This window comes from Ictalurus furcatus, chromosome 16 (genome assembly GCF_023375685.1).
Source record: "Ictalurus furcatus strain D&B chromosome 16, Billie_1.0, whole genome shotgun sequence".
Classification (NCBI taxonomy): Eukaryota; Metazoa; Chordata; class Actinopteri; order Siluriformes; family Ictaluridae; genus Ictalurus; species Ictalurus furcatus.
Window position 1 is genome coordinate 1949982 of NC_071270.1, and position 23451 is coordinate 1973432.

At 43.9% G+C, this 23451-nt stretch overlaps 1 protein-coding gene across 7 annotated transcripts in view; it reads right to left on the minus strand.

The window, feature by feature from the left end:
* Positions 1 to 23451, minus strand: part of myo18aa (myosin XVIIIAa) — a 67647-nt gene that overhangs the window by 26415 nt on the left and 17781 nt on the right. For 4 of the 7 annotated variants that reach the window (XM_053646079.1, XM_053646074.1, XM_053646073.1 and 1 more), the window contains 19 exons: positions 15398 to 15485; positions 14365 to 14471; positions 13939 to 14115; positions 13649 to 13859; positions 13191 to 13333; positions 13016 to 13116; positions 12344 to 12407; positions 12083 to 12227; positions 9346 to 9357; positions 8374 to 8541; positions 5886 to 5976; positions 5484 to 5679; positions 4807 to 4893; positions 3223 to 3364; positions 2979 to 3138; positions 2334 to 2520; positions 1821 to 2025; positions 1600 to 1709; positions 471 to 536 (listed from right to left, as the gene is read on the minus strand). In XM_053646079.1, the coding sequence (XP_053502054.1) occupies positions 471 to 536; positions 1600 to 1709; positions 1821 to 2025; positions 2334 to 2520; positions 2979 to 3138; positions 3223 to 3364; positions 4807 to 4893; positions 5484 to 5679; positions 5886 to 5976; positions 8374 to 8541; positions 9346 to 9357; positions 12083 to 12227; positions 12344 to 12407; positions 13016 to 13116; positions 13191 to 13333; positions 13649 to 13859; positions 13939 to 14115; positions 14365 to 14471; positions 15398 to 15485 (2460 nt within the window). Of the gene's footprint in view, positions 1 to 470; positions 537 to 1599; positions 1710 to 1820; positions 2026 to 2333; positions 2521 to 2978; positions 3139 to 3222; positions 3365 to 4806; positions 4894 to 5483; positions 5680 to 5885; positions 5977 to 8373; positions 8542 to 9345; positions 9358 to 12082; positions 12228 to 12343; positions 12408 to 13015; positions 13117 to 13190; positions 13334 to 13648; positions 13860 to 13938; positions 14116 to 14364; positions 14472 to 15397; positions 15486 to 16129; positions 16184 to 18596; positions 18857 to 23451 lie in introns of those variants that run through there. The other 3 variants (XM_053646077.1, XM_053646075.1, XM_053646078.1) reach the window with 2 other exon arrangements.

Sequence of the window (23451 nt, forward strand, 5' to 3'; positions counted from 1 at the left end):
ATCTCTTAATCTAGACCTGCAAGTGGTCCGGTTTTCCCCCTGCACCTGCCAAACAATTAACTGACCGTTCCAAAGTCAATGAATCCGCAATTGTCTGGAAGCGGAGGAGGCTGAGCTTGTTTAGGCGCTGCCATGTGTCTCCGTTCTCTCTGCCTCTCCTTTCCAGTTGATGGGATTAGGTCTCTGCTAGGAGACTTCGGTTTAATTTGTGATTAGCAGGGGAGTGTGCTGGGGCGAGGTGCGCTGAATAACCCTGTAACCTGCCGATGATGAGCCAAACGATGACTTTGACACGAAACGACGATGCTTCCGTTGTGTTGATGTAGCGCCGATTGAGTCGCGAGATTAGTGGCGGTTTTCTGGCGCCGGTTTTAGCACGCGCTGACGTCTACGTGTCGTTCCGGGGGTCGTTTCTAGTAACAAAGAGATACAAGTCTACAAGTATGATGTGGAGTAAAGCAAGTACTCACCCTGCTCAAGCCCATGTGATAGCTGCTCTTCTCCAGGTCCAGGCTCTCCAGCAGCTCCTCGACGGCCTGCAAAAACACATGGACATTTGTTTTTTCACTTACAAGTCAAACAGAAGACGAGCCCGGCTCGAAGCTGAGATCGTGAGGGTTAAGGGTCTTGCTTGCGTTCCAAAAATCTTTCTAGAGGCTTCCTGTTGAATTATGATATACCACCGAAGACCGATCACGGTTTTAAGTGTTGCTGCATCTATAAATAAACAGATAAACAAGACTAAAACTAACCAGAGTTGAGCTACTTTACAGTCCCCAAGCGTCCTACTAATGCTCAGCTTCAGTGTCATCTCTCTCTCTCTCTCTCTCTCTCTCTCTCTCTCGCTCTCTTTTCTCTCAGAGCAAGTCTTGAAAACCCGATCTGAAAGGCCCCATCTAGATTACAGTGGACGAGGGGGTGGCAGCCCGCAGCACTAAAGCGCCATTGTTCCAGTCTGTTTCCACAGAAACCCATCAGCGAGATGCTGGCACAGGGGAAATCTGCTTCTCGCACTTTTTCGCCCGCTCTCTCCCGCTAAGGCTGGCTTTTGTGCGCTCCTCCTTCTTCCCACCGTTTCATTTCGGCAAGGCTTCATCCACAGGGAATTCAAACACAATTGACCTTCCTTTCTCTCACAATTCTCGTCAGGATGAGAGAGAGTAGCGAGAAGAAGGAGGAAGGGAAGAAGAGAGAGAGAAAAAAAAAAGAGAAAAGTCTTCACGCTTATTTTCTGCCACACAAATTCAACAAAGTCGTGCAGCTGGGGAGATTTCAAATAAACCTATAGTTTTGCAAGCACGGTCCCGTCGTTAGGTTCAAGATGGCAGCCACATTTTTCAAACTTGATAATTGCTATACGATTTTTAGGCCATTTTCCAAGCCCTAAGCCCCAGAGCAATTAATATATTTCTCCTGTCTGCACCCTGTATTGATTCCAGCAGGAAACACAGCTGGGAAAGCTTGATTAAGCCGTCACAATGGGCACGATTAACTGAGCTTTATTTCTCTGTTACGGTGGCACAAAAGCGAGAGATGAGCGCCAGGCTTTGTCTCGTTTCCCCCGAAAGCCCGGAGCACTTTATCCCTCTCTCCACTCACCCTTTTCTCATCCTTTACGATGTAGTTACGGCCAAGCTTTTTGGTCAGGTGTGGAGCCAGGACGTCGAAGCGACGCCGGAACTCGGAGAACACCATGTGGTCTGGATAACCTGCGATTTAAAAAAAAAAAAAAAGAGGATGTTTCATTTAGCGAAGGAATACAAATATATAGATGTAAACTGAAGTGCGATTTGAAGTGTAGCTCCTGCTTTTCCCCACACCTTGTCTGTAGATGCGTAGAGCGTCCAGCAGTTTCGAGCCCCGGACCTGAGCTCTCAGTAAGGACACGTCCAGCTGCATGAGGCCTGGATCACAGCTCTCACCCTGGAGCTCGGCAGAGCCGGAGCTCCGTAAAGCATCTGTCTTAGGCAGCAGGCAGTGCACAAAGTGAACCCTCGACCTCCTGACCGTGTCCAGCAGTGCATCCTGTAAGAAATCACAAATCATGAGTGAGCAATATATACACACACTACTCCGGGACCTTGACCGTAAACTGCTTTTATTTCATTAATATTTTATCCGGATGATAGCTCATTATTCTAGAATACGTTCTTTTTAGGGATCAGTATGTGTCGCATTTTCTCTTTCAAATCGAATTACCGTACTGCATTAATAATTTTTATTTTTTTTTGTCTTCAACTGGCTTGTGCAAATTTAATACCTGCCTTTCGGTTCTACTAAAATTTGCAAATCACCCCGGAGTGACTTTTCATGCCCTCGTACAAAGGTCTCACCACTTGGAGCTTGATCTGGATGCAGAGGGATTTCTTCTTCACGCCAGCCATGCCGGTGGTGAAGGTCTTCCTCATGCTGGTGGCACGGCGCAGAGCGAGCCGAGAGCCGCCCTCCAGCCCGGCGATGGAGCCTGACAGCACCGTCGCGCTGCTCGAGCGGCCCATAAACAAGGCACTGATGTTCTTCCTGTTAAACAGTGAGTGAGAAACTCGTTAATTTAGCACTTAATAACATTGCTGCTGACTTCACTTAGCAGTGATGATGATGATGTCTCGGCCTCGGCCGTACAGAGCCCGACGTTCGTGAAATAATCTGACGAGAGCCGTTTTTAAATATTTAATCATGTGAAAGGTTTTATGGTGCTGTGATGGTTTTATTATATTGTTTTTCCATTGCACTGATTATTAACCACATCATTTCTTCATTCAGGTGTGTTTCAGAATGAACAGCATAAAAATGTCCATAAGGCTCCTTTACCGCATTAAAGAAAGTGATATTCCACAGCGTATCAGATTTAACAGCCCAGAACACGATTTATGGTCGTTAAGATGTGCAGTGTGTGTGTGCAGGTGTGTGTGTGTGTGTGTGTGTGTGTGTGTGTGTGTGTATGTGTGTGTGTGTGTGTGTGGTCTGACTCGTCTTACTTTTGTGAATTCTGTAGGAGGTTCACTGCATTCTGGGAGGCGGGGTTTTGCTTGGCCTGGTTCAGCCAACCGCGGGCATCGTACTCCACCCAGTCTGTGCCATGGCTGTGGGCGAGCAGGAAGTGATGCGGCCGCTCGCTTTTCAGCAGCAGCGTGTGGCCTGCAGTAAAACCAGGCGTTTATAAGCACCATTGGTATTGTGTGTAAATATGTTTGTGTGTGTGTGTGTGTGTGCGTGCGTGACCTTTGCTCTCTCCTTCTGCAGGGCCGTAGTAGCTAAAGAGTCTCTCCAGTAGTGTGTCCTCTGATCCCGATGGGTGCAGCGTCTCCTCTTCCATCAGCCAGAACAGCCCCCTCGCTTCATCTGTCCTTGATGGCGTCCGCACCTGTCACACACACACACACACACAGAGGAAATACATGATTTACTCAAATATGACAGGCAGCAGGCAGAGCCACACCTACTTCAGTACGTCTGACATGGATAAAGGCCACGCCTCTTTAACCGAGACTGGTAGGCACAGAGGCCACACCTCCTTCATTGAGACTCGACAGGTTGGAACGGAAAAAGGAGTTCAGAAACAAACACCGTGCCAAAGGAAATATTTTATAACCTCTTTAAATGATAGAACTTGAAAAACAACGTCGACGTCGAGATTTTTAGCCTGACTTTTCCTTCGGAGTTTGCGCAGCAAGAAACCTCCTTCCTGCCAGCATGTAATAATTGCCGGGAAAGACTCAGCAAGACCCCACCGCGTTATTGACTTATACACACCGACACACTCCACTCGAGAAACTCTACCCACCTTCACCCGCTCGCACTTCAATCCTGCCGACCGCCCGCCCGCCCGTACACTACAGCACTCCAAACTCGTCTCAATAATCACAATGGAACCAGTGTTTAGAAATTCACGATAGCGGTAAGCTGAATTCAGTTTACCCCCATTGAACATTAAATTTCATGCTTTATTGTTCTGTGCCCGCCGTTAAACAACAACAACAACAACGACGACGTCGTCCAAGCAATTATCATGCTTTCGAGTGCTTTAAAAAGGCATCGATGGGCTGAGACGTTAGCCGCGGCGTTCTCATTCTGTCTGAAAGGCTTATTCCGTCTACGAGCACGCCACTTGCACAATTATTGGAAAAATGGCCGCTGCAATTCTTCCCGTTTTGTCCCTTTGTCTCACTTAACTCGAGTTTAATAGAGGCTAGAATAGCGAACGCTGATACGCGAGACGAAGCGATTAGCCTTCATCGATTCTCAATTCAAGCACTACACTTTTAACCAACCACGGCGTCCCGGCTGAAAAACATCGGCTTAGACAGGCGAGAATTCGGTGATGGTCCAAGATGGTCAGCGCTGGGCTGGTGATGGTAGTTGACTAGCACAATCGAGCTAACGTGGTGAAGACGGCTTTATAAAACAGTCGTCCGATGCGTTTAAATCCGTGTTTTAGACTACGGAAAGGAGGAGTGAAACGCACGCTCTGAGCCGTTTTCTTCTTGTGATTGTAACTATAGTGACGACTTTAGAAAGGATATTAGCCCGTTTTAGCCTGTCTGTGATCGACTGTCTTGAATTCTCGATTCTGATTGGTCAGAAGGAGTTGATTCATTTTATTTTTTATTTTTTTTATAATAGCAGCTCTGACAGTCAGTAACATTTCAGTCTTCAGTAAGAGGACTTTGTGGTATTTCAATAACAAGAGAAGCTGCTTTTTTTTTTTTTTTTTTTGCTTTATTATCTTTTAAAGAAAGAAAATAAACCGGGCGAGGGAATGACATTTTTGGCTGTTGCATACCATGGGTGCAGGTGTGATCTTACCAAGGCCTGAGTGGACGCCTGGTCTACAGCAGCGACGGACAGCGACGGACTCGGCTCCATGTCGTCTAACGCCAGCTCGACGTTTTCCTGCATGAAGGCAAAAGCTTGATTAGTATCCTAAATAATGACCTTAAAATAACAAAAAATGAAATACGCAGTTTGTTTTGGTCGAGACGGAAACATCCAAATAAACCGGACATAACACACAGGAAACAGATTACTAATCAAATTTCTGTCATCTTTCGAAGACTGCTCAGCGTTGCAGTGACCTTTCAACCTCTTGGCATGCAGATAAATGCCTCTGTTCTTTTCATTTCCTTATTCAATCTTATTCTCAGCTGTGCTTCTGAACCTATCTTTTATCCATTTACGTTACATGTATCCACAGCGACTTACATTTATCTCATTTACACAGCTGAGCAGTTGAGGAGTTAAGGGCCCAGCAGTGGCAGCTTGGCAGTGCTGGGATTTGAACTCACGACCTTCCGATCAGTAGTCCGACATCTTAACCACTGAGCTGCCACTTATTCGTTCGTGTACATTGCTGCACATTGCGCTTACTCTGCCTTTGGTGCTTGGCCCCTTTAAACGCTGCTTGCAGCTTTAATCCTATTAATAATTATGTAAATGGAAGGTCCTCAAAAGGATAAGAGAACCGTGTGTGTGTGTGTGTATACCTCCTTGTAGCGATCCAGCTCTTGCACAAATGTGCGCTCGTGGAATAGCGCCTGCAGTCGCTCTTGAGCGTAGTTGTGACAGAGCTCCTCGAAGGTAGCACCTCTCTCGCTCTTGGCCTGCCGAGGATTCTGGGAGCCTGGAGTGTCTACGATCAGCACGGAACACAACGAGTGCTTCTGCGTGGACTTCAGAGCTCTAAGAGAGACAGAGCGAAACACAGAACAAGAAGTAGGTATGTTATTCTTGAAAGAATTTCTCTATATTTTTCGATATGTCAAACTTTCACTGGTAATTTCCTTCTTATCATCACTGGTGGTGTAATGTCTAGACTCTAGCCTTGAATTCAGACATGAAGGGGGGGGGGGGGTCGGGGGCGGAAGAGATTGGCGGCGTCGACTCACCTGTTGATGAGGGAGACCAGGAGGGTGAAGATCTCCGAGTATAAACTGGAAGCCATGGCCTCCAAACACTCCATTGCCGTGGCCTTTGAACCTACACCCAAACACACATACAATACACACACTCATCCTTTATGTTTTCCATATTTTAGAATAATAATAATAAAGTCATCAAAACTCTGGAATAACACAAATGGAACTACGGGAATTATGTTGTGATAAAAAAAATTCAAAATAATTCTTGGTGTTTTTCTCACCCGATTTCTTGAGGAATGTCCCTGAGATGTTTTTTAAACCGTATTAAAGGAGTTCACACCGACGCCGGACTCTTATCGTCTACGACACCGATTTCACACGTTTAATCACACACCTTCAGACCGAAAGCTTTTTTAAGACCGTGAGAAACATTTCCGTCGCGCGTCCACAAACTTTTGACCGGTGGCGTACACACCATTTCGTTTCCAGACAATTCAACTGTGTGAAAGTAAAAGAAAAAGCCTGATTAATCTCAAGTTCCTCAAGGACGGATATGGATGAGTGGGACCTTGAGCACAATAAAGCAAAGTCACGGTGGAGAAAGCGCCTTCGTCGTTTTGATGCGTTCGGCGCCGACATTAAATCAGGATACGCGCGATGAAGACGGAGCCAGAGAAAAATCAGACCGCGGGCGCCCACACGCATTCCTCCTGGTACCCGCTAAGCATTTCTGACATCAGATGAATCTCGCACCTGCAACGAAGACGCGGCGGCGCGTCGGGACACGCCCTCGGGAGACGTGCGAACGAGTCTGAGGAAGCGTAGGCGTGGCCCTGGGCGACAATCCCAGCTCACGCAATGGGAGAGAAATAAACACACTGGCACTTATTACAAAACTGCGCGAGCGCACGCCGCACGGCTCCCCGTTTAAACAAACGCCGCATATGCTGCAGCATGCAGAGGACGTACGCTCGGGTCTTAAAGAGGATTAGTCGCCATCCGCGCATGTTCAGGTGTGATAACCTGCATGGAGGATCAATGTAAAGAACACAAACGCTGGCTCGTGGACACAATGTTCACTAAAACCTCACAAAATGGTGCGTTTAAGTACGTTTTCCTCTACAGCCCAAACAACTGGAGAAGACCCAGTTTTCTCATAGAGCAGTTTTCCTGCTGAATCGGTCATTTTAATCATTTAAAAAAAAATAATAATAATAATATGTTAAATGTGCTTTTAATACCAACAAATCTCCTAAAAGGATCTGTAAACATGCATGACACGCCGCTACAGCCTCCCATTATCCTGGTTAAACTCATGTCAATCTTTAATAGATAAAAGCTGGAATCACTGGCGAGTTGCCGTGGTATAAAAGGGTTTCTTTTCAGGAGATGGAATTACACGCGACAGACTGTGCTGTTAGTGTGTCATGGAGTGTATTATTCCGCTTATACAGCAGCGATCCGCAGATCTATTACCATGTTTAATGTATTAACCAACGACACGTCACACGTTCTAACAGTTTATAGTTTGATGTAACGCTGTGGAAGTTCTCACGTACATTAGAGCTGTGATAAACTCTCGTTCCCTTACCAGCCTTCCATCTCTCTCTCTCTCTCACACACACACACACGTCAAAAGTGCGTGTCATTTTACAGAGAAAATGGAACAATTTATTAAAAGAACTTTGCTAAACAACATGTTTTTAGATCCGTTCATTATAAATCTAATTCATTTGAGCATCCGGCACACGACATACAAATCCCTGTGCATGCGCTGTTACTTTAGAAACAATGACGTATTCGAACGAGTCCATAAATATAAACGTGTGGTTGACGTTCTGACCGATCAGATTGGAACGCTCGACCGCGCTGTGCTGCAAAACAAAATCTTCAACCGTATACCCACGACGTTTCGCACCAGGTCGTATGACGCCACCCCGTCGGTGATTGTTTTCCTATGACAGCACTCCAGGATACAACAGCTTAAGAACATCAGTCTACATTTAAAGCTTTGCACTTTCTTTATTACTAGGCTTCTCAAATTCAGTCAGCTTCAAGATGACTTTATTTTATATATGATGAGATGCTGGTGGAGATCATTACTGAGAACAACCAAAGAGATTAGAATTATTATTTACTTCTTTATTATAATTGTAGGCCTAATTGACCGGCTACTTGAATTAATCGTTTGTTTGTTTGTTTTTCTACGTTTTAATGTCATTTGGTTTTGTGGGAGAATATTCAGGAATAAATTAATATTTATTACCAAATCTTTGTTTTATTTGGTAATAAATATCTCGCTGTGCTGTGGTTGGGATAAATCTGTTTACATTAAAGAAGTGACTGATATAGGAAGTAAAGAAAAAGTAGTTTGAGAAGTAAAAGAAGAAAAAAAAACGAAGAAGAAATGAGATTTTCCTCTTTTCTTAGATATTACAAATGCAAATCCCTCTGAATGGTTCTTTTTCTTTCACTGAATTAGCGAGTGGATGGATGTGGTTGCGCTTGCGCTTGCCTGAGCTGTCTCCGGAGTCCTCGGCCCCCTGGCGGATGCTGGAGGTTCGTGGCAGCGTTCCCTTGGCCTGGGGTCTGAAGATGGACGACGAGAGCTCTTCCAGAGTGCAGCCCAGGAGATACGCCGCTTTCTGAGCCCATTCGTGTCTGGCAAACTGCTTGCGGCCGGCTGAGGAGCGCCGAGAGGGAGTTATTAACGGAGAAATAAAGCGTGCCGCGCAGGACTGGTTGTACGCTTACCGCGTTCTCCGTTTACATTTATTCATTTAGGAGAAGCTTGTATGCAAAGTGGCAGAATATAATCAGAGCGAGAGACAGGAGTCCGAACAGGTCCTGCTATAGAGGATTATCAGGAAAGGTGACTCTCACTGTAATCATAATAAAACTCATACCAGTGAGCTAACTTCCCAGCCTAGCTTGCTATCTACAGGGTGTCTGGGTGTAAAAAAAAAAAAAAAACAACGAAAAAAAAAAACCAAAAGGAGTCAGGATTATGAATGATTTATTTACATGTTCACCCTTGCTCTGTACGCATCTTCTCAGCCTCTGTATCAGGGAGGAGCGCTTTAACGTTCTCAAAAGCGTCTCTTCAATTTCTCCAAATTTACTTTAATCTTTCAGACAGAAGATCAAACAGTTTGGATAGCAGGGAAGGTTTTTTTAATTATTATTTATTTATTCCCCCCCCTCTCCCCTCAGTGTTTTCTGTTATTCTTATAATCCAGCACACAGATTGTTAACAGAACTACGGAGTAACATCAAACGGAGCAGATAGGCGCTTTATCAGCAGCACAAACCCACTGCTTTGCCTCGCTGAGAGAGGATGAAAGTGTGAGAAACATGGAAGCTCAACACTATTAAAATGCTAATAAACTGTCTGCTATCAGTGATTTAAAAAAAAAAAAAAAAAAACCCATACACACACACACACACAAACAAACATTCCAGTGAATATGCAAGAGGGTGCGTTTACCTTCATCTGACTCTGGGTTACGGTGCAGGTGCAGCGCCGGCATGCAACATCAGCATGTGAGTGAAAACAGAAGGGTTAGCAAGACAAATAACACACACCGCAATTCTACTGGAGAAACAAATCTCTGAGATGTTAAGGTTCCTATTAGCATGCAGTCTCTCGCTCTCTCTCTCTCTCTCACACACACACACACACATGCATGTAGAAGTTTAGGAAAGGATACAGGCCTTCTTCTAAACGCATGAGACCCATTAGCGGGCTCATTACCAGAATCTCAGCAGAGCGCTGAGTGATGAGCCGCTCGCTTAATGTCATTATTACCATTATCGCCCACACGCATTAACCCCGTGTCACACTGCATGAGAGAACACCAGAGCCACGAGGCTTGAGGCATAGCCAAGTACCTCTCGAATGACTCTACTGCCACAGTGTGGCTACGTACGAGAATGCGATGGGATGTAAATTCAAGACACAGCGCTCTATTATATGCGTAATAACAACAGGTTAGGTAAAGAGGTCCTAAGAGAATCTACGTTGGTTTAAAAAATTAAATAAATAAATAAATAAGCTGAGGGTGACACTTTCTATAAAGCCAATATACACACTATTATAATGCCTTATAATGCTATAACCAAGTACTATATTTAATCGATGAGCAGACTGAACGATGAGACACTGAAATAAATTAAACACTTCTCCGATAATATTGCAATTCAAGCCTAAAAAAAAAATACATTTTAAAAAAAGCAAGGGTTCTTCAAGGGATAGTTAAGATTTCCTAAAATACAGTCGCAACAGGAACACCTCTATGCACTTTTCGTTGGCATTTTTGGCTTGTGGTGGCTAATACGTTCATGCATCACTAATCTGGACTCTGTAGAAAGTGTTACTGATTTTAAAATATAAAATAAAATAAAAAAAAAAAGAAGAAGAAGAAGAAGAAGCTTATGGCAAAACTCGAAGTGAAAAAGAACTCTGGAAAGCGATGACAGAAGAGTGATGGAGACGTTCATTACCGCATTCGTCTACGACTGAGACTGCACAGGGGGGGCGACATTAGACAAAATGAGCGTCAAACGATCTACTGAGAATAAACACATCCGGAGCCATTAGTGCTCAGTCAATAATCATTACTGCACTATGGAAAGGATGGGGAGAAATTAGTCGATTTCAATCATCTATCGTGTTCATGCCAGTGTAACAACCCCTTGAAAGGGTTGTTATACTGGCAACTCGACAACATACAACATTTCAACATACTGGGAAAAAGTATTTGCCCCATTCCTGACTACTTCTCTTTTCATACTAAATAGTTCTAGATCTTCAGAAAGAAATACAACATAAACAAAGGCAACCCGAGTAAACACACAATAGAGTTTTTTGTTTTTTTTTTTTTAATTGAAGCAAAACAAGTTATCCAACGCCCATCACCCATATTACAAACTAACTGCCCCCCTTAAACTTAAAAATCTGGTTGTGCCACCTTTAGTAGCAATAACTGCAACCGAACGCTTCCTATAACTGGAGATCAGTCTTTCACTTACTTCTAGGACTAGGACTTACTCCTACGCTTTGGATAGTTGTCTTGCTGCGTAATCCAGTTGCGCTTCAGTTTCAACTTACGGACTGAAGACCGGTCATTCTCCTTTAGGATTTTCTGGTAGAGAGCAGAATTAATGTTTCCCTCAATTACTGCAAGTCGCCCAGGACCTGAAGCAGTAAAGCATCCCCACGCCATCACACTACCTCCACCATGCTTGACCGTAGGCATGATGATCTTTTTGTGGAATTCTGTGTTTGGTTTACGCCAGATCTAACTGTCTTCCAGACACTTCCACTTTTGACTCATCAATCCACAGAACATTCTCCCAAAAGGTTTGAGGATCATCAAGGTGTGTTTTGGCAAAATTCAGATGAACCTTAATGTTCTTCTGGGTTAGCAGTGGTTTTCACCTCAGCACTCTTCCATGGATGCCATTTTCCCCCAGTGTCTTTCTGATAGTGGAGTCATGAACAGTGACCTTTATTGATGCAAGAGAGGCCTGTAGTTCCTTTGATGTTGTCCTTGGTTCTTTTGTGACTTCCTGGATGAGTACTCGCTGTGCTCTTGGAGGAATTTTGGAAGGTCGGCCACTTCTGGGAAGGTCCACTACTGTGCCGAGTTTTTCCATTTGGAGATAACGGCTCTTGCTGTGGTCCTTTAGAGTCCCAGAGCCTTTGAAATAGCTTTGTAACCCTTCCCAGACTGATGTCTTTCAATCACCTTCTTCCTCATCATTTCATTCAACTTTGGCATAGTGTGTTACAGAGTAAGACCTTTTAATCAACTTCATGCTGTTGAGAAAGTTCTATTTGAGTGTAGATGTGATTGAACAGGGTTTGCAGTAATCAGGTCTGGTTGTATCTAGTCCAGCTGAACCCCATTACGAATGCAGTCTCATAGATTTGGGCAATTAGTATCTACGGGGGCAAATACATTTTCACACAAGCCCATTTGGTATCGGATAACTTTTTTGCTTCAATAAATAACATTATCATTTAAAAACTCTATTTTGTGTTCACTCAGGCTGCCTTAGATTTTGTTTTAATTTCTGAAACAACTTAATACGAGATCTACACAAACACAGAGGAAATCAGAAGGCAAATACTTTTTCACAGCACCGTATTATCCGCTTATTTATGCTTTTCTTACAGGTGAAATTGTCTTAATTTAATGTCGAACAAATCCAGCCAATACCTTTGGTGGCTCCTGCGGCTCCTAGATGGTAGATGGTGCCCAGGAGCAGCCAGAAGGTTCTCTGTTCTTCTGCAGAAATGCTCAACACCTTCATTGCAGCCTGGAGTTTAGCGAACTGCTGAGCGGCCTTTTGTTTCTCTTCAGGCTGCAGAGGGAAAAAATAATGAAAAAAAAATCCAGACAGTATGTGAGGGTGAGTAAAGGGTATGATGATTTATTTTTATTTATTTATTTTTTACACGAAGTAGAGGTGGTGCTTGCCTTGGAGTGAGGCAGGATCCCGAAGGCACTGTTCTCTGCAAAGTGGTTGAAGTGCAGCTCGGTTCTACACACACACACACACACACACACACACACCGAAGCGGAGTTAAGGAGAAAACTAAACAAAACTGGAACATAGCATGTGCACGGTGGCGGTTCTAGGGCATCTCAGATGATAGAAAGGTTATAGTGGGGAATTGATATCCCTAGAGTGGAACTATTCAGTCCAAATTTTGGGTTGCCAAGTAAGGAAAATAAAAACGCATATGGGACCAGCTCACTCACTAGCGCGTTGTCGGTTTGCTAACTATCTAGTAACATCATTTTACCCACATATACATGGTGAAGCTGACAACTCGTTAAAAACATTTGTAAGGTTTTTAAGGGCGCTTTGAATACCGTTTTTAAGCTTCCGGGTGTAAAACACACACTGATTTTTTTTTTTTGGATTGTTAAAAATACTATACGCTTACGAAAAGTTTCTTAAATGGTTTTAGCTTCTTTTTTCAGCTTCTAACCCCCTCTGTTGTAAGGTTCTACAAATACCCTTTATTCGGGAAAAGGACAATCCGAAGAACCCTAGGCGCAAGTTGGAACGTTCTTCCAAGAGCACAAACGCATCTGACTGAATTGGGCGTTCTACGACGTTTCTACAAATCGGAGGCGTCTTACTTGAGAGAACTGTCAGCTCCTGCCATCATGTAATAGAAGACGTTGAATGTGGATTCAGCGTCCGGGAACCGTGTCACTCTCGACTTCTCCAGCAACATGGTCTACAGGACGAGAAGACATGCGTGAAATATCGTCTCTCGTAATCGGTCGTGCCGAACGACGTTCTGATTCGCACCTGGATTGAAGCGGAAGCCACCTGACCGGCCTGGTCAAAGTCCAGAGAGACGATGTGGGAGAAGCGGCTGGCGTTCCCGTTCATGGAGGTACTACAGTTCCCAAACGCCTCGAGGATGGTGTAGACAGCCTGCCACTTCTCAGCTGAAGACGCCACAGAAGACAGATTATATACTTTATACGCAGCTACTTATTTTGGCGTACACTGCATGCAAATTCAAGTGTAATTCCCAAAAAGCTGGATCAACTATTGCTATACAAATATCTAAAGAGGCACATCCTGTCCACCTCAGTCAACCAAGTGTAAAAATGTAGTGTTGTTTTTTAATATATATATTTATGCTTCTGCAGCTTTTCTTAAACTAGAGATTTACATTCAAAAGGTGGGGAAAGGTCTGACCGAGCACATTCGCTCCTGCAGGAAGTGTAACCAATCCCAGCTGATTCACCATCCCTCACCTGAGTACACCTTGCTGTTGTTGCCTGCGATGGTCACCAGGTATTGTACCAGGTGTTGACAGTTGGTGGTTTTTCCACTGCCGCTTTTACCCAGCAGTACAATGGACTGGTCCTGGCGAGTTGTCAGAAGTTTCCGGTACGCAGCCTGAGCCACGCCGTAAATATGAGGGGCCGTGTCTTCTTTGCGGCAGCCTTTAAACATGTGCATCACCTGAGAACAGACACAAAACCTTCATATTTCTTTTTGTCAGTAGTGCGTTTCTCTTCGCACCTCATGTGGAGACTCTCACCTTCTCCGAGTAAATGGACGGCGCACTGACAGGGTTGATGACCACTATGTTCGGCCCGGCGTACGTGTGGATGAGGTTTCCTCCGTAGCGCTGTCGCAGTGAGTGCATGATGCTGGACTCGTTCAGGTAGAGCAGCGAAGACAGATCCTCCACGCGGTCAGACGACGGAGGGTTCGCCTTAGAGACGAAGGAAGGACAAACGCCCGTCATTCCCGAATCCCAAAACGTCCCTAAACACCTCATCCAAACAACTAAACAAATGAAAGCTATAAGCTAGATATGGAAACAGTTCGTTTTTTTAATTTATTTAAAAATGAGGTGCTGCGAAGGTGTTGATTCATGACAGGCTGAGAGAAGCACACACTCAGAGGCGTGTACAGCGGGGATTTAAATGACTGGGATTAAGACCGAGCCCACGTGGCCCACCTTTTCAACATCGTCCTCGTCCACTTCCAGAATCGTCCCATCGTGTTCCAGTCGGATCTTCACTTTCCCCTCTGGAACACTTCCGTCCTCTGACTTCAGCCGGGTCGCTGCAGAAACACACACAGAAACAGGCCTGTTGCGAGAGGCTCTGCAGCTCGGTGTATATTTACGTGCGTCTCCTGTTTGGCTTTGTATTTAGAAATGAATTTTTTATGAAACAGGCCACATTTACAAGCTGGCACGGCGAACAGCTGGGGTAAGACTGCTTGGGTGTTACGTTTATAGCGAGTCTGAAATTTCACGTCATTTAAGCGTCTTGGATTTCATCTGTCAAACGAGGCTTTTGATGCGATACATTATTCCACTCGAAAGCTACGCAGAGCTGAGGTGTTGTTTTCTTGTCAGAAACATTTCCATGGTTTTTCATAACAGACCGACAAACCATTTATACCAATTTTATCACAAAAAAAAAAAAAAACCCATAAAAACCCTTTCCCTAGTATGAAAGCCTGGCTATTCAGTCCGTACAGGATTTCTCAGAATTTTTTTTTTGTGTCATCACTGCGGCCAAAAATGCTCGCTTTTGCTGCGGCTTGTGAGATTATATCGCGCCTATACGTTTCAGTCACGGTGCTGACACTGGAGACTCCTTCCACAAATAAGATAAACATCTCCTCATAGAAAGCGCCACTGTATTCACAATTATGAGCGTTTCTTTGTTAAATAAAAGCCTATTTTTAAAAATATGTTTAGTATTAACCTTCGATTATACAGAGCATCTGCCGTCGTTATAGCTGCGGTTATAGAGAATGAATCGACACTTCACGACCAATCGAATTCATTCAATTATCCAATAGCACTGTGGTATAATGCCAAAACAACTGCTTGATCAGCAGATCAATAAGCGCTTCAACGGTTGGTTTCTGTGTTTAAAGGTGCAGAAAAAGACAGTAACAGACTTGAATGAACAAGTCAGTAAAGCTATACGTTATATCGACGAGCTCAATTTTCAACACGCGGGAGGTCTGCTTACCTAAAGAAAAGCCGTCTTTGTGAACCAGCCATACTTTCTCTGTGCCAAACCAGGCTCGTTCTGCAGCGATCTGCTCCTCGGTCTTCACCTGCAGGGGACAAGATGAGTCGGAGAGGAATCAGGAAACGGTGCGCTTACACGCAAAACCTTTTACTTACCATGGCCGCGACTCACTACTACACCGTAATACAGTGCTGTATGAAGGGGGCCAAGCACTAGTCGCATCCCCTGAACTTCTACATAGCAGGAAGGATGAAGGGCGGCATAATCATTCAAAACACACACACACTCAAAGAGCGGATACGTGTCTGAAAAAGTGTGAAGTGAAACCTGTAGCCGAGTGCAGCAGTTTCACACTGGGTGGTTGTTCCTCTTTTGCAAGTCTTAAACACTTCGATATGACCGTCTGGATCTGGGTAACAAACACTTGTAGTTCGGATGTAGGTTCGACACCACAAACCAAACGCATGCTGAGAAAAGGCGTCCTATTTAACTAAGCAAATTTAACTCAAGCTAGTGTGTGAAATTACGCAAGCATCTAGAGTGTGACAACGTCCAGGAAACAAGCCGGAATACAGGGAGGATCTGGCTTCGTTAATTCCAATGGTGGCAGAGCAACAACCAAACACTCCTCTCAGTATTCCACAAAGGAAACGGGTGTACGTGCTACATGCGACACTCGGTACTAACTAAAACACTCCAGGTTAATACACTGCACAGCTACGGTCAGACCTTGGGCGGTAGAGAAGCGGCGTGGGCCACCTGCAGGACAGCCACGGGGTCCTCCTGCACATTCACATGGGGGCAAGATAGGGTTTATGAGCAAGGTCAAATGTCATTTTCAGGAACGCGAACAACACGCACTTAGCAAGTCGAACGCCTCGGATACAAACAAGAAGCTGTTTTGGTTAAAATAGCAATTTGAGCAAGGCAAAAGCATGTAGAATAACAGCAATCTTTAGACAACAGGTCCTCATCACAGTTTCTCAGTCAAAAGGAAACCGAAGCTAAAAAGCTAGAAAGCATCTATAGCGAATGAAGAAATACTGAGAAGTGATGTTCACTGGGGGGAGGGGAATGGGAGACAAGCCTGAGGGAGGAAAAAGACAAGGAATAAGAAAAATGGAAAAGTCAGAAATGATCCGTGTGCAAAATGGGACGGTGGAAATAAAGCGTTCAGAACGTAACGCTCCATTCCTTGGGTTTTATTTATGAAACCATTATCGCTGCCAAAGACGTACAGAAGCCCTTATGAGGAAGGCGGAAAATGCAAAGAACTTCTCGGATTCCTATGACATTTTTTGCTGTTGAACGAAACGTTTCCACAATTTTTTATTTTAGCTCTAAAAATAGTCCTTTATGATCAATCCAGACAAAGAAGAAAGCCTTTATTCTTGATAAACCCATGCAACACATTTTATTTGGTGTCTCCAGAGTTGTTCTTTAAAATCGTCTCATCATGAAAAAGCCAGTGTATTAGGCTCAAATCTAAGCGATCATCGAATTAAAAAAAAAAAAAAAAAGGATCTGATTGAATGTATGTTGAGTTTAGAGCTGCAACAACCAATCGATAAAATCGATAATAATCGATTATGAAAATCGTCGTCGACGAATCTCATTATTGAGTAGTTGGTCTGCGTGCGGTACGTTTACTCACTACGTTACTTCTGTTCCAAAAACACGCTCCGGAGAGTAAACACTAAAGTTGTGTCCCAAGTGACGTACCGTGCACTTACACTATGCATTATATACTCGACCGTCTAGTGCGGTGATTTCGCGGACCCCTAGTGGTCAGTGATGTAATTGCAGGGGGTCCGTAGGAAAGTTTTTAAAATGTTTAAATAATGTTCGATTTTTTTTTTTTTTGTTAAATGTATCAAAATATATTCAAATGAGACGTTTTAAAAGAATTAACCGATTCGGTTATTCGCCGCGCGTTCACAAATATCACGTTAGCTGAGCTGATGATCGTTCATTGATGGATTTATTTTAAATTTATTTACAAATGAAATGATCATTTGAAAAAAAAAAAAAAAACCTACGAGTGGTAGACGAGATCAAGCGTCGCATTGATGGATGAAATAAACAAAAGATTATTCAGAGAGTCAAATTAAATGTCACACCAACAATAAAATGTAATTGAACCTGGTATTTGAACCAACCCCTGGGAAATGTCAGGTCCTACCAATGCAGCCCTAGTTGAGTTCAACTGTCATAATGTCCTGTTGGAATTAAAGTCCGGCTTCCCACTGGACTCATTCCTATTAACAACCTGACATCACAAGTTTAAGGAAGCTTATTTAGTTTATTTATTTAGGATCATTTTCCAGTCATTACATTATACAAGGCAGTAATAAGTAGGTAAAAAAGGAAATCTGTCTCAGGACACATTCTCCACGTTCCACTTCAGGGCTTCTGATATCAATGGCCCTTTTTTTTTTTTTTTTTTGGACAGACATCCCATTCTTGCCTAATAATCAGTCTGAAAAACATATACACAGAGCCTTGACAATGCTAATGCTGCTTCATTCTAGGTGGTGCTGTGTCCATCATCATCTTTTCATTACAAAATTAAAGCCTGATAAACGAGTCCCAGACCACTAATCTACTGCCGGATAAATTTAGCATATGATTTGAGCATATGATCAAGTTGAACCCCTCTGGTATCTAAACGGACATTGAGTTCTGGGATGCGGAGATGGTGGTGTGTGTGTGTGTGTGTGTGTGTGTGTGTGCGTGTGTGTGTGTGTGTGGTGGAGACAGACCACCTGTCACGCTGGAAGCAAAGCTGAGAGACACACAGCCAAGCTGAGGAGAGAAAGAACACAGGGTAGATAGACAGAAAGAGACTGTTACGGGTTTGTCCACAGTGAGGACCTTCTCCAGACGCTTGTGATTCTCCTCAGTGGGGACCAGCAGAGATTTCTGCAGCTAAAACCAATCAGGAAAGGAACCAAGAGAGGAAAGAGAAGACAGAGGAGAGATATACGCTACTGTGTGAGTATTTACAGTACAAAACACTGACAGATATTTCACTGAGTGATGCAATCGCGTCTTCAAACAAGAAGAACTTTCACTTTCAGACATATTTTGCACTTCATATCTAAACACTAGACGTACTTTCTTCCATAAACAGCTACCATGTGCTCACTACGTACATCTCACACACACACAAACACAGGGCAGCACTACGACACACCTGTTGGCCGACAGCAGTGGCCCCAGAGATAGGCTTCCCAGCTGGTGCAGGAGACCGAGATGCTCCTTTTACCTTCAGAGTGATACACAACATGATACACAGCCAAATGTGCATGAGGAAGAGTGAATAAAATGAATGTATACACCAACAGAAACACACACACACACACGCACACACTCCCACTTGTTTACCAGTGAAATAAAAACATGCGACATGCACAAAGCGTGGCACTGCACCGATTCTCAAACGGGCAAAACTTACATCACAGTGCAAGCAATATCAATGTACAATGTGTTATCAATATTATATACCGATTTACTCTAATCTGCAAAGTTAATGCAGGATTAGCACCGAAAATACCTTTGAAATCTAATACCACATCCGTTTACGTTCACTTTAAGTGCATACAATTACTACGCAAGATTCCCAACACGCATTAAACTACAAACTTACAAAATAAAGGTTTCACACAGGGAGGTTTTTTTTTTTTTTGGGTGGATAACTTTCCAGAAGCAAGATCTTCTGTTGCAGGGTTCTACAAAGAACTTCCAAGCCTTTCCCCAAAAAAAATCTAATCCAAGAAATGTGTGTACACTCGTAGAAAATGAGTGCTACTCTCTATAAAAGGGAAACACTCGCACTACATATAACCTTTAAGGGCTCCTTCAAAGGAGACAAGCTTGGGGGTTCTACAGTGTTAGAGAAGAGAGTTCCCGAAGCGTTCTTCGGTTAAGTTTTTGAATGATTATTAGTTCTAGCTTCTTAAGGAGGTTCTATTTAGAAACTTTTCTTAAGATTAAAAAAAAAAAAAAAAATCCTTTAGGATGCTAGTCATGCTAGTCCAAATTCTCAACTGCAAAGTCGACATATTGGAAAGACAGACGATGGTTCCATTTTACGATTGCAAAGCAGAATTGTTCCAAATCCTTGTTTGAAAAATGCAAGGTTAAAATAAATAAATAAGTAAAATCACCACCACCAAGTCTAGTATACTTCAGACAAGATGGAGGGTATTGAAGAAAAAACCGTTTCAGAATTTCAGATATTTGTGACCTTGGCCCTGTTTGGATCAATTCCAAAATCTAAATCAGTTCATCTGCTAACAACATGAATCCTACAAACCGTTCAACCTCTCGTAAATGAGATACGGAGTGAACGATAATCTCAGATTGACGGATGGACGGACGCGTACGTGAATGCATAATGCCGGCAACTAGTGGTGGAAGCGCAATAAGAAAATCCACAACACCACAGAATAATCTAATTATCAGGGCCGGCAATACCAAAATAATCAAGTTAATAATTGACACAATACAATGAATCGCTTGTCGGGTTTGAATCCCTGCCACTGATTTCATAACAGAGTAGCTCCAAAATAGTTCAGAAATACCCATGGGCTCGGCAAAATCAACAACATACTTTTTAATCTTATCGTTGGGTTAAAATCCATGCCATTGGGTTAATGACACATCAGTCGGGTGAGCTGTGTTAGTGCTTCACACTGTCACATGCCATCTGTACCTCAGGTTTCCGGACCGCAGCGGGTCGCTGAACAGGAATAAAACCTGCAGGGGGTGCCAGAGGATCCACTTTGGCCCTGGGGATAAACCCTGACACGGGGGCAAAAGGGTCTCGCTTCAGGGCAGGCACAAACCCAACAGGTGGTGCTAGGGGATCTGGCTTAGGAGGTGGGCTGAAGCCAGAAGGTGGGGCAAGCGGGTTGGGTTTAGGGGCTGGGATAAAACCAGGAGGTGGAGCTAATGGGTCTGGTTTAGCTTTAGGGACAGACTCAGTGGATGAGTTGACAGGATCTGGTTTAGGGGCAGAACCACAGGCCACAGTAGGAGTGGTGTCGGATTTAGTCACAATACAAGGAGGAGAGGATGTGTTATCAGGGGCTTCTTGTTTTGTCTCCTCCACTGGTTTTGGACTTCCGTCACTCTCTTTAGCCTCCTTTCCAGCTCTTGACCGAGCACGGTGCTCTCTGGTCCTCCCACGCCCCATAAGACTGGTGAGCCCCACAGAGATATCATCATCATGAGAAGCTAAAGTAGGGGGTTTACTGGATTTGGGCACCGAGGTGGAAGTAGAGGCAGGTTTGTTGGGCACAGGGGTAGGTGGCGGTTCCTCTTTCACCCTACTCACCACCCTGCGTGCTTGGCTTGGGCCACTGTTGCTGCTATTGCTTCTCGGCTCTGCAGGAGGATCGGAAACCCTGCGAGAGGCTGGTGGATCACGACAAGCTCCACCACCCGCTCCGTCCACCACAGCGGGAGACTGAGCACTCATGCTGCACTCACTGTCTGACTGCACACACATACATACATACACACAATTCATAGTGATAAGAAACTGGAAGATGGCAAAATTAGTCAAAAATTATTGCTGAATCAGCCGTCAAGAAATTATTAGGCACTATAATCTTGATGGGCATGTTTTATGCAGTACTTTCATAAAAGTAAAAAAGCGTCTTGGATATCCATTTAAGACTGACCAAAGAGATTGACCACAGTATCTATCAAACAATCAAAAGATCACAGACTTCAGGCAGCCATTTGTTTGAGGTTATATACTCTACATGTTGCTACTTTCCATTTGAACCCAGTGATACTCTCAGGAAAGAAACAAACACTTCCTGCCAAACCACCCATTTATATACAACCACCTTGTGTGGCCTCCCTAAGTTACATCCTAGATCCTGATTTCTCTGGTCCCTCACTTAACTAATCCAGCTCCTTACTGACTGCTCTCAACCTTTTCAATGCTAGCACAGAGTGAGAAAAGGTTCCACACATCAGGCAGCCACATCAAGACAAGAAGCATAGGGCACTGCAATGCAACACTGGCTTCAAGCCCTGGAATCTGACTGTCTACGATCCACCATAAAGGAAACTGGACCGTGGCCAGCATGTGATGCAAACAGCTGAAATATTCCACATCATCAAATTTTCAGACATCACTAACCACCAGATCAGCGAGCAAGACAATCCCAATAGTGAGAGAAGTGAGAGAATCTCAGCCTTCTTTAGCTTTGTACTGAGACAGACCTTCATATCAATCCTGAAGGTGATAGTGCTGGTCCTTTTCCAGTTTGGAGCAGAATCCATCCCTCCTCTGAAGGCAGCAGCACGTCGAACAGACTCCAGCTCTGAACCCATCTCCATGGAGCGCACAAGAACTACCACACACGCAAGCTCGCATGCTCCACACACACCCCCCGTTTGTTCTGACCCATCCTGTCTTTAACTATTTTCGTCTAGATCACTGTCCTTTTTTTTTTTTTTGTCTCCTCCCTCTCGCCGTTGCCTTCGGTCTTTCCAGACGTCCCTCCCAGTCACTGTGTAGCCAGGATTGGTGGAAAGAGGAGGGATGGATGTGTCCGTCAGAAGACCATGCTGCCTGGCTCAGAGGATCACGTGCACTGATGCTCTGAGGAAAATAAATCTGCGACCACAGTGCACGGCTGCAGCAGCATCACCGGAGCAGATTTAAAGGGGAAAGACTGCATTTTGTATCACAGCAATCCCATGCATCATCTACAGGACTCGTCGATTACTCGCTGTCAATATGGCTATGCTTGCTTAAAAACAGATTTGAAGCAGATCCCTGTAATACTTTAGCAAACAGGTTTCAAAAACGTCCTTGAAAGAGAACAGCTAGCGCAATCTTTCAGATAATAACCACTTTGTATAAGCTTAGAAAAGAAAATCAAAAATCACCCTCATCGTATTGAGAATAAAGCCTTAATAATAATAATAATAATAATAATAATAATAATACTCTTCTTCCATTACCCACGTCAACTTCTCCATTAATGCATTCCATTGCACTTCCTTGAAAAAACAGAAGCCCCTCTAAAATCTGATTATAGAGAATCCAAGACAGGCAAGCGGCCAAAATAAAGGAGAAAGAGCAGCAATGTGCTTCCTTCTACGTTCCACTGAAGAGACAGGAATCATCCTGCCACGCTCCGTATGAGGTCATACGACGTTATAATAACCTGAGAGCCAACGTTTCTTCTGAGATTAACAAGACACGGTGGCTTAAACAGGAGGTTCCAAGATCTGAATGATTTAGCCTGACGAAAGCATTCGGCCATCTGAAATCTGTGATCTCTAGAACTGTGGTTCTCAAAGCGGGGTCCAGAAATCCCAGGGGTCCACGAAGCATATCCAGGAGGCCCATCGTCAACGTGATTAAGCCTATACATAATGTCAATGGCGATTTTCTTACAAATGGGTTCTGTTAGTAGAAAGACTTAGATTGTAGGACTTCTATAAATAATAAGCCAAAATTTCTGAAAAGTTTGAATATTTTTCAGTGAAAAGAGTCCTTGACTGTCAAAAGTTTGTGAACCCATGGTCTAGACTCTGCTGTTAGCACTTCAAGGATGAAGGAGTCTAAACAAATCCACAAATCCACATTCAGAACTTACACTTGGGTTTTTGGGGCTTGGCGTGTTTTCGTCTTTAACCTAGAGAAACACAGATCAAAATGGTGTAAAGGTTAGACCCGGGCCGAAGCTGAATGATTACAGATACTCGGTACGCAGGTGTACACGCTTTCCGATCTAACACTGAGCACCTGACCTAAAGCTTGGTAGTCGCATCACCCTAGAACTCTGGATGGAAAATGGCCGTCACGAACATCAACAAGGTAAATAAAATTAAATAAAATAAAAGATTGAACAAAAAAGGTTTTGAATCTGATCAAACGAATGTTTAGGAATGAACCCAAAACTGAGGCTTTGGCTCCTCCTCCTCCTCCTCTATCACCACTAGGTGAGTTAAAATACAAATTGAACTCTTCGGCTACAATCGCCTCTGTCGTAACGCAACGACTTCATGCTCCTTTC